At 48.0% G+C, this 11,193-nt stretch overlaps 1 protein-coding gene across 1 annotated transcript; it reads right to left on the reverse strand.

Moving 5' to 3' along the window:
* Window positions 1–163: 163 nt before the first annotated feature.
* On the reverse strand, window positions 164–10,618 carry PLK1 (polo-like kinase 1). The gene is made up of 10 exons (XM_012644985.1): window positions 10,211–10,618; window positions 9,281–9,449; window positions 8,371–8,515; window positions 7,290–7,383; window positions 6,015–6,234; window positions 2,627–2,782; window positions 1,485–1,562; window positions 1,152–1,306; window positions 868–1,050; window positions 164–669 (listed from the first exon to the last, which is right to left on the reverse strand). The coding sequence occupies exons 1-10, from the start codon at window positions 10,616–10,618 to the stop codon at window positions 463–465; spliced, it is 1,815 nt and encodes a 604-aa protein (XP_012500439.1). The 3' UTR covers window positions 164–462.
* Between the last annotated feature and the right edge of the window lie 575 nt (window positions 10,619–11,193).

Raw genomic sequence — 11,193 nt, forward strand, 5'->3', positions numbered from 1 at the left:
CCAGGGGCCACAGTAGTGGCTTCCACGCTGGCCAAGGAGTTGGCCCCGTGGCTGAGGCTGGCCTCAGCCTCACAAGAGACTGGCAGAGGCCTGGTGCCTGGGGCTGTTGGAGCAGAGACATGCCTGGAGCCCAGGCCACCCTCAGGGAATACAAGAAGAAAGAGAAGATTTACATATGTTTAATGTGTATAAAGCCAAGGAAAGGACAGTCCCAAATTCAATAGAAATATTCTGTACAATTCATGTGGTGGGGTTGAGAGGGAAGGGGAAGGGGCTATAGAACCCACACCCGAACATGTACAAAAATAACTTATACATAGCAAGCCCACGGGAAAGGACGATGCAGCTCTCTGCCCAGCCCCCAGGGCTGGGGGCCACATTACAAAAACAGCACTGTGGGCGCTGACCAGTGCAGGCCCCAGGTGCTGGTGGGAGTGGGGAGGGGCACGAGTCCCGGGGTGCCTATGAGGAGGCCTTGAGGCGGTTGGTGGCCGAGCGCGAGCTCAGCAGCTTGTCCACCATGGTGCGGGCGTAGCGCAGCCGGCTGGCCAGCTCCTTGCAGCAGCCGTACTCCTCGAGGAGGCTCAGGCGGTACGTCCGGAAGTCACGCTTCTCGTCGATGTAGGTCACAGCTGCCATCAGCGGGCACAAGATGAGTTTGGTATGGTCCTATACAGGAAGAAGGGAGGGAACTGAAGATCCCAGTTGCTAGTGTGTGGTGGGGGAGTAGAGGGGAGGAAGATGCCCCGGCTACTGCAGGGGGAGTCCCCCCGACTCCCTTCCTACTGCCTGCTGCCACGGACAGTACCCACACCTCCCACTCCCCACCCTGACTCTCTCCTCCGCGCTGGTTTACCTCCGGCTCACCTGGAAGAAGTTGATCTGCACACTGCCATTGCTGAGGTGCAGGATGATGGCGCTGCGGGTACGGAACCAGGTACGCAGGTAGGGTAGCCGGGCTAACTCATCGCCTTCCCGTGGCGTGATGTTGGCACCCGCTTTCAACAAGTGTTCGCTCATGTAATTTCGGAAATACTTCAAGAGGGTGATCTGGTTGAAAAGCGAGGGAGAGATTCCAGAATTGGAGTCTGACCCCTGGCACAGCCCCCACTCCTGGCAACACCAAGCCCCACAGGCCAGTCAGTACTCACCTTCTTCAACAAGGAGTTGGGATGGGAACTCACACTGAGGTAGGACTCAGTGCCGTCACGCTCTATGTACTGCAGGCTGTCACCATCGTTGTAGAGGATAAGGCGTGTTGAGTCATTGAAGAGAACCCCCACGCTGTTGTCACACAGCTGGTACCCTATGGGTGGGTGGAGGGAGACCTCAGACAGGGGGAGTAAGAAGTGGGGAGGCATTGGGATGGAGACAGGAGAGTGTTGAGAGAAGAGAACCTGGGAGCCAAAAAAGGCGAGCCTGTAACAACTTAAAGGGTCACTTGCCTGCACCTGAGCCACCCACCCTTTCTGGAAGAAACCTACCGAGGCCGTACTTGTCCGAATAGTCCACCCACTTGCTGACCCAGAAGATGGGGATGCAGGCGGGATCCTCAGCCTCCTCTGAAACAGAAACAGACAGACAACTTGTCAGGTCCAGCCTCTTCCCCTCTAGCCCACTCATGTGGCCCATACCAGGGACACCTGCTGGGCACCCCACCTGGGCTCAGTCAAGAGGCCTGGGACCCCAGAGAAGAGCAAAGCAAGGCCTCTGCTGATAAGCTCAGACAAGCAGCAGCACAGACATTTAAGCAGAAAGTTACAGCATGGTGCACCAAGTTCCACTCACTCCTTCATTCAGTTGACCCATTTATCGAAGGCCTACTCTGTACCAGGCACCGGTACAAGTATAGAGAACAAGAGACAAAAATCCCAGCCTTCACAGACCTTATACACTGAAGTTGTAGGGACAAAGACTTACCAAAATAAGTATGGATAAAATATGTAAGTTACTGCTATCATGGTAAGAGTCAGCAGCTGACATTATCTAGTTTTCTGGTTTGGAATGATTAAGAAACTGTAAGAATACGGACAATCCCAAATACATCAAAATGTTTAGTGCATGCAACAAATCTCCTATTTTACATACACTTAAGCAGAGGAGCTGCTGAGCTGTGCTGGGTGAGAAGCGTTATGAGAACTATGGAGCAGGTGAGGGGGATGAGAAGTGCTAGCAGTGGGAGGGCAGAGAGATGCTCCTGGTGGTGACACTGGAGCAGACACTTGAGGGAGGCCAGAGTGTGAGCCGTGCAGAGGTCGGGAAGAAGTGCATTCCAGGGGAGGCAGCAGTAGGGACAAAAGCCCTGAGGCTGGAGCACATCTGGGTCTGTTGTTTCAAGGGTCTTAAAGGATGAATAGGAATTTACTCAGCAGAAGGAGCAGGGTGTGCAAACATATGGAGGTGCTGGAGCAGAGTAAGAAGAGACAGATCAGAAAAATAAGGCAGAAGCCACGCCTGGGATGTCAGGCTAACTCATACGGATTTTGATTTACAGGAAATGGGGGATCCAAAGGTATTATGGAGTCAGAGGCTAGACAAGTCACCAACACCCTGTTGGCTGAGACTTCCCTGCCTTCTCCAGATGCCCCAGGCAAAGCTCCCCTGCCCAGGCCCCCCGGGTACCCACCTTGCCTCACCAGCCCTCTCTCTGAGGGCTTGGAAGCATTGACACTGTGTAGCTGCTGCAGCATATCACCAAGGTGGCAGTCGACAACCTCACCCGTCTCTCGAACCACTGGTTCCTCTTTCTCCCGGGGACGCTCAGGCAGGGGGTTCTCCATGCCTAGGAAGGTGACATAATCATTAGCAGGGCACAAAAATGGGGTTAGGGAGGGGCACAGGACTCCTTGCCACAGCTGGCACTCTTCCCAGAGAAAAACTCTTTTAGCTACCACTGCTTTGGGGAAACTGAGTCAGTGCCAGGTTATCAGAGCAGCAGCTGCCATGCTCATTTAACAGGTGCATGGTACTCACTGTGAGGCCACAGAGCGTCATATGCTCAGGCCTCTGACCTGACGTCGTGGCCCTGCAGACACAACCTGCCACTCAGGGAAAAAGCCTGAAGGCACCAGCAGCTCAGAGCTGCCCAGCTCCAAGCAAAGAATGAAAAGCATCTTCAGCATCCAGGAAGATGGGAGGACTGAGTAATCATAGGACCAATTCAGTAGGCATTTAAATGAAAATCTAGGAGATTTTCCACTTTACAATTTGTTTTATATGCTTATATATAACCAAAGAGTCTTGAAAAGATACACATTAAAATTTTAATGTTGGTTATATTTGGGTGGTAGATGAATGGATAATTTTTAATGTTTAATTTTTTACCCTAGCAACATGTGCTAATTCTCCTTGTATAATATGACATTTTTCTTACAGTTTTTGAATTCAAAAAAAATTTGTGAAATAATACCATATTAGGGATTTGCTTTAAAAAATCTAGCAAAAGTGGGGAGGGTTGAAATAGATAAAATATGTCTGGCCAAATGTTGATAATTACTGACAATGGATGAATATGTGTGGATTAATCATACAGTTCTTTCTACTTTTGGGTAAGTTTGAAAGTTCCCATAATAAGTTTTTTAAATGCTGTATATTCAAATATTAAAACCAAAAGAAGTAATCCTTAAAACAATAGTATTGCACAATAGCTCAAAGAATAAAATAAATATCCATGAGTCCATTACTAACATAAATAATCAAATAAATAAATAAATGAGAGAGAAGGGACAACTCTTCCTTACATAAGAATTCCAATCAGTAAATGCAGAAGAGTGAGGAAGAGAGAAAAACTGCAATTAGAATACCACTGTAATAACTGGTGCAGGCAAGATCCACCCATATGTGCTCAAATCAGTGGGCAACAGTTTGAGAAGAAATAAGACAGTATCAAAGTAGCTCCCTACAAGATAGTTACTAGTTATAGAAGAAAAAATAATAACTCTGCAGTGGAGAAACTCCTCAAATGCCACCTTAAAAAGTGATCGAGATTAACATCGCCAATAAAAAGAAAAAAACACAAGGACACTGGTACTTTGAGCTGGGAGTCTGCCAACCTCCTCATTTGCCAGGCAAGTTAATAAACTCCTCTTTCCTTCTCCTTGGAAGAAAAATGCCCACTGTCACCACTTCCATTCAATATAGTTCTGGAAATCCTAACCAGAGTAATCAAGCAAGAGAAAGAAAGAAAGAGTATCCAAAAAAAACAAAAAAAAAGAAACAACATGTACCCCTGATGTGATGCACAGAGAAGGGTTCATCACTTCTGTGGTATTCTTGTCAAAAATGCAGAACCTCGATGTAATCATGAGGAACACCAAATTTAAATGCAAGGACATGCTAGAAAATAACTTCCCAGTGCTCTTCAAAATGTCAAGGTCATGAAAGACAAAGACTCAGGCATTGGCATAGGTTAGAGGAAACTAAGGATACCTGACAACTAAAAATGCCACGTGGGGTCCTGAATGTGATCCTGGCACAGAAAAGAGGGTATTAGAGGAAAAAACTGAGAAAGTCTGAGCCAAGTCTGGAGTTTGACAGGAGTACTGTCTGAAGGTAAATGTCTTGGTTTCGATAATTTTTCTACGGTTATGCAAGATGCTGACTTTCAGGGCAGCTGGGTAAAGGTATAGGAACTCTGGTTTATTTATTTATTTTTTGCAATTTTTCTGTATAAGCCTAAAATTATTCCAAAATAAAGTTTTAAAAAAACCAAGTAATCCCTAAAAATTGAAAACTAAAATAAATGAACTTAAGTTGTACATCAAAATGGTGATATATCCACAGAGAAAAAAAATATTTCAAGTAACTTTTTAAAAAACTATATATTCTTAGTGAAATATATTCTAAAGACATATGGAACTGCAAGAAAATAAAACATTTAATTTAATAACAGAAACTACTTTATATATGATGAAAAATTCAAGTATACTAATGTAAGGAAACAAGATTTTCAGTTTAAGACAAAAGAAATACACATATAAAAATCAAAGAAGTAAAAATCTGTTAATACATCTGAATCAGGCACTTAAAAATTACCAAAGAAAAGCAGTAACTCCACAGTGGAAAAAATGATTGCTATAAGACAATATCGTATCAATGTTAAAGCTCCTGAACTTGATAACTGTAACTGTGTCATGTACTGTGGTTATGTAAAAGAACCTTTGTTTTTAGGAAATATACACTGAATTATTACATTAAGAGTAAAGGACAGAATGCATGCAACTTGCTCTCAAATGATTCAGAAAAACATATATAGAAAGAGACTGATAAAGCAAATATGGAAAGAAATGTTAATTGATGAATCTGGACAGGGAGGGTACAGGAGATTTTCATCTATTCCACCTTTTTGTAAGCTTGAATTATTATCAAAATAAAATGCTTTAAAAAAATTGAACCAGAAATATCACAAACTCAAGGTTTTATCCCCCCACACATGTTATTTCCTGATTCTGTCCTCTGAAGAGACCTAGAAGCAATGGCCACCTAAGCAGTGGCATATGGTTTTATAAGAAAATGTCCATCTGTCTTAAGAGATGCACTCTAAAGCTTATAGGGCTAAAATGGCAAGATTTCTGGGGCTAACTTTTAATACTTCAAAGAAACAAAACATGATAAATGAAGCAAATGTGACAAAATCTTGATAATACTGAATCTGGTGGGAACCAGGGGGTCATCTATTGCATTATGCTCTATGTGTATATTTGAAAATTCTTATTTTTTTTCCAATGAAACATGTAAGAATAATATTAGGAATTTTTTAAAGTGATCAAAAAGAACTTTTCAGGCTTGGTATTCAGTCCATTTTCTTTTTCCTGGTCCCAGTGGGTTTATCCAGCCATATTAAAGTCTATCTTTCCTGACAGGGCTGAGGGGCAGAAGGGCATGGGGACCATGGATTTAAGGACAGAGGACTTAAGGCCACACCTGAGCTCTGGGAGCCAGGGAGGAAGCTGCACATACACCTAAAGCCTGGGCTCTCTCTGTGCTCTGCTGTCTTGCCCAGACCCTTGTTTTACCTTTATTGAGGACTGTGAGAGGTTTCCGGTTGCTGGGGTCCAGGGTGCTGGGAGCGATTGAAAACCTCGGTGGAATGGTGAGGCAGGTGATGGGGAGCCGGGCAGGGATGTAGCCAGAAGTAAAGAACTCGTCGTTGAGCAGCTCATTAATGGTTGGGCGGGCAGTGGGATCTGTCTGAAGCATCTTCTGGATGAGGGAGGCGGCCACAGGGTTGACGTGCTGGGGCAGAGAGGAAAGCCATAAGCAGAACATGAGGGGGACCCCAAGGACAGCACTGCCACAAAAGGAGTGGAGGCCCCAAGCCAACAGGCCCCTGATCTCAAATATGCCACAGTTTCAGTGGTTCTGAACTTCGTTCAATGCCAAGAAGAGTCAATGGGCTACGGCTTAGCACAAGGCAGATGCACGGTAACAGCCCAGCATCAACTCTGCCCTTACAAGGTGCCAGAAAAGCATTCTAAGTACTTCCTGTGTTTAACTCATTAAAACATCTAAGGGCAGGGATCTCTATTATCATCCCTTTTTTTTTGCAGATGAGGAAACTGAGGCACAGGGAGGACGAATGCAATGTCTAGTTAGCTTGAGCCATTCCATGCTCTGTCTGACAGTAAACTGACCCTTTGTAACAGAATTACTGTGTCTGTCCTTATGAGTGACAGGCCTCTTGGCTTTACACAGGACACTAAACTGGCAAGTGGCACTGTGCTAGGCTTCTGCAGGAACCAGCTATTCCTTTAAATGCATTTATGCCAGTAGTTGTGAAAATGCACACCACTTTGCTGTTGGTAAGCCCTTGGATTCACAGTGGTTCACGATCTGTGAGTGTTTACTATATGCAAGGCACTCTGTGAGGTGCTCTGAGGCAGTAACTCCATTTTATAGAAGGGAAACTGGTTCAGAAGACTCAGGCCATTTGTCCAACATGATCTGGCTGCTAACTGGCAGAGTCCATTTGAATTAAAACAGTCTGTTTCCAAAGCTGAAGTACTTCTGCCTCCCCCCTACTCTCTCCTCTGCCCTTTGTTTTTTGCTTTTTACAATTTTGGGGGTTATCTACCCAATCTCTAAGAATCTGCAAACTCTCTCCCTCTAGAAAAAATGCTATGTGCACATACATGTGAAGTTCTGTTTGCAATTGCAGACATAGACCCTCTAAAGTTCTGTGGCTACCCCAGGGGTGGGACTGATCTACCTCTGTCCCCAGGATATAGCTGGGCTCAGTAAATAGCTTTTGGGGAAAAAAATAAATTAAAACTTAAAGTGCTACTAGTCACCTTGGGAATACTGTATTCATTCTTCTTGATCCGGAGGTAGGTCTCTTTTAGGCAAGAGGTCTCAAAAGGTGGTTTGCCCACTAACAACGTATACCTGTAAGCACAAGGTGGGATTTGGCTCAAGGATCCCAGACAAAACCCACACATAGGAGGAATCATGTCGCGGCCAGAACAAAGGCCAGGCGTCCATGGACATGCACTCTGGGGCCCCTAAAGACAATCCTCAAGTCCACTTAGCAGCCCCAGGAGCCAGGACACTGACTGGGATGAGCCCTCAGTAGAGTACAAGTGACAAGACCAGGACTCTTATGGACTTGGTGGTTTTCAACTATGGCCGGCAATAATCTAGGACTCTGTGCAAGGGCCTCAGAGGCTGCTGGCCATAAAACCAGGTCAAAGTGGGTGGGCTTTCTGCTCCTATAGAAGCAGCTCCACGTTTAGCAGTTCTGTACTTAAGGCTTAAAGTTTCATTTGAAAAAAATCTCCACTACAAAGAAGTATGAAAGCCATTGGTACGATTCATTTCTAACTCTCCAGTACCAAGCCAAAAACAACAAAAAAGATAACATCTGAAAGGGCCCAAACCTCTGCCTGCCACCGACCCCCTCTGATGGTCTCAATCCAGACAGTCCACAGGCAGCTCATCCTGCCAACCATAACTCCTGGCTTAATTGCTCCCACCCAATGTGGATTAGTGTCTCTAAAACTTTATTGTACATGGGAATCACCCAGGGATCTTGTTAAAATCCAGATTCTAGTCCAGTAAGTAGTCTGGGTCCTGAGATTCTGTACTTCTAACAGGTTCCCAGGTGATGCTGCTGCTGGTCTGTGGACCACTCTAGCAAGGGGCTAAAGCAAGGCTGTAGAGCCCCTCCCTTCCCCTTCTCTGGACCCACAGCCCAGGCTGCAAGAATCTGACAGGATATACCAGAGTGACAAGGAAAGATACAGAACTTAGGCTCTGTGTAGGGACAGCCTGTCCTCTGGAGCAGCCTTTCCACAAGGTGGAAAGGTCAGCCAGGTAAGATGTCCCAAAGGGCCCTCCTAGGCCAAGCAGGTCCTAAGACATCTCCCAACTTACATGATGCACCCAATGGACCACACATCCACCTCGAAACTGTGCCCTTTCTTGCTCAGCACCTCAGGAGCTATGTAATTAGGAGTCCCACACAGGGTCTTCTTCCGCTCCCCATCATATTCGACTTTGGTTGCCAGTCCAAAATCCCCTGGGACAGAGGGAGAACAGTGGGTACTCAGATGCCAGTCTCTGCCATCTGTCAATGCAGACAGCTGGTTCAGGTCTGAACATCAAGAACCAGGGTCATTTGATCTCACGTGCCTCTGCTCCTGGTATGCAGACTGGCTTGCCCAGGAATCCTCCCACCACGCTGGCCCCAGGGAGGTACATCCTGTGACCCTTCTCATCCCTCCCCTTAGAAAGGAGGGAGGGCTATGCTTCTTAAAGGGAATTGACAGGGATAGCAAAACTCAAATGCTTTCAAGGATCAAGCAAGTAACCTCCAAGACTGCTACTTGGCAGGTCCGCGAAAAAGTAATAGGGAAGGGTGGAGACTGTGGCAAACCAGAGGGAGTCTAATGGGGCCAGTTGCTTTTTAGCCCAGCAAAGAGCTGCCCTAAGGAAATGCTGTCTGTATTACTGGAGCTTCCAAATGTTTAAAAGGAGCTCCAAATCCAAATTTGTATGTCAAGCCTCCCAATTTAAAAAATGGCAACAAATTCAAATTCTTTTTTTAAAAAATAGTGCAGTTGGGGCACAAAAATAATGCATCTGCAGGCAAGATACTGGCTTGTGGGCTCTTCGTTTTAGATTTCTGGACTAAAGAGAATTCTGGAAGTAATCAACAGCCCAGACTTCCTACTATTCTTTTCCTTCCTCCTTGTCTCCTTCCTATTTCCTTTTTCCCAGCCTCCTCCAAATTCCTACCTCTTGTAGTGGTGTGTCAAGCAACCCTGCAGGCCCAGCACCTCACCTATTTTCACCTCCAGGTCCTCATTCAGGAAGAGGTTGCCCAGCTTGAGGTCCCGATGAATAACTCGGTTTCGATGCAGGTACTGGCAGCCAAGCACGATTTGCCTCAGGTAGTATCGGGCCTCAGGCTCGGTCAGGGCTTTCCTCCGTTTGTGCAGCTCCAGGAGAGACTAGGGGGTGGAGAGGAGAGAGCATGATGAATGGGGAGTCAATATTGAGGCCCAAGGGGGAAGAGTTGCTAGGTAAAGGCTGCCCAGGACTGGACCCTGGACCCCCAGGGGATGAAGGAGAGGTTATGGCTGGTTTTCTCAGAACTCCTTCCCCGACCACCCCCAGCTTCATTTTCCAGGACAACTGGGATCTGGATCCTGCCCTAACATTGGCCACAGCCATTCACAGCACTCCCTCTCCTACTTGTCTCTCCCTTACCTGGCCCCACTCCGGAAGCTCAGAGTCCCCAGTATCCCCTCCCAGGGTCTCCTCCCAGCAACAGATCCTTTTCCTGACTCCTCTTTCCCCCGGAAGCTCTGAAGTCTGGCTCCAACCACCCCCTGCCTGACCCAGCCCGATTCCAGAAGCTCGGGGTCCACCGCTATCCTGAGACTCCTCTCTCTTGGCACTCCGGGGCTCTAGCGTCCATTGCCAGCACCCCGGACCAACATCTCGCGTCTGGGAGCCAACTTCCCTAAGCAGCAACATGACTCAGACTCCACTTAACTGGAACCCCCGCCCCTAGCAGTTCCAAGTGCCAAACAACCCTTACTGGAGAGCTTTTCCATCCCTAGCTGGAGGTTCCCAGCACCCTCCTCCAGCAGCTCAAACTCCCGGGCACTCCTTTCCCAAGCAGTCCTTCCCAGCGGCTCTGGGTCAGGGCGCCCCAGCCCCAACCCCGGCACCCAGGCAGCTCCAGTCCTCCAGGAGCGACACTCACCCGCCGGCGGCAGAGCTCCAACACCACGAACACAAAGTCGTTGTCCTCGAAAAAGCCATGGAAGCCTACGACGTGCTGGTGTGCAAGGCTGCGGTGAATGGAAATCTCCATGGACATCTTTTCCTTCTGGTGCGGCTTGAGCAGCAGAGACTTAGGCACGATCTTGCCTGCAAATACCTCCTTGGTGTCAGCGTCCGAGATCTCGAAGCACTTGGCGAAGCCGCCCTTACCCAAAAAGCGCCCCCGCACATAGCGCCGCCGGCTGCGTGGGTCCACTAGGACCTCCGGGATCTCTTTCGCCGGTGGAGCGGCCGCCGGGGCCCCAGGAGCTGCAACTCCGGGGACTCCAGCTTTGCCTGGGTCGGTTTGTGCCCGTGCCAGCTTCCCCGCAGTCGCCGCTGCACTCATGCTCCTGGAGTTGCTCAGCTGCCTTAGCAGGGTAGGGGCAGAGGCACCGCACAGCTCCTCTCCTCCCCGAATTCAAACGCGGCTCTGGGAACGTTACAAAAGCCTGCGCGCCACTGATTGGCCGCGGGGATTTAAAATCCAAACCCGCCCGCCGCGCGGCACCATGGGAACGCTCTACACCGCAGCCGCCTTTAAACCCGGACCCAGCAGGGGAAAAAACTTGATTGACAGGGGCGTGCAGACAGCAGGCACGTGGGATATCCTGGGAAACCACATGCCCACACCCAGCCCCAGCAGAAGGGGAATTCGTTCAGGGCTTCTCCCTTCCTAGGCCAGCCGGGAAGCTCCTGCAGTTCACATGCACCTCCTCCAGGAAGCTTTCCCTAACACCTTCCTCCACCCGCACCCCACCTTCTAGAATATAAACTCTAAGAGCAGAGACCTGGCAGCACCAAGAGGCAGCTTAGGATAGATAACCTTAGCACTTGCCTCCAATGCCATCAGCTCTGCGCCAAGCCACCCCAAATAAACTAAAATCTAAATAAAAACAGGATGCGTGCCAGGCAAAATGCACC

This window comes from Propithecus coquereli, unplaced genomic scaffold, assembly GCF_000956105.1.
Source record: "Propithecus coquereli isolate 6110/MARCELLA unplaced genomic scaffold, Pcoq_1.0 Scaffold223, whole genome shotgun sequence".
Lineage (NCBI taxonomy): Eukaryota > Metazoa > Chordata > Mammalia > Primates > Indriidae > Propithecus > Propithecus coquereli.

Coding starts and splice junctions, on each gene's coding strand:
- PLK1 (XM_012644985.1), bottom strand. CDS start 10,618: ATGAGTGCAGCGGCGACTGCGGGGAAGCTGGCACGGGCACAAACCGAC. Junction 8,516..9,280: donor GGACCTGGAGGTGAAAATAG/GTGAGGTGCTGG, acceptor CCTCTGTCCCAG/GGGATTTTGGACTGGCAACC. Junction 1,051..1,151: donor CCAACTCCTTGTTGAAGAAG/GTGAGTACTGAC, acceptor CTTTTCAACCAG/ATCACCCTCTTGAAGTATTT.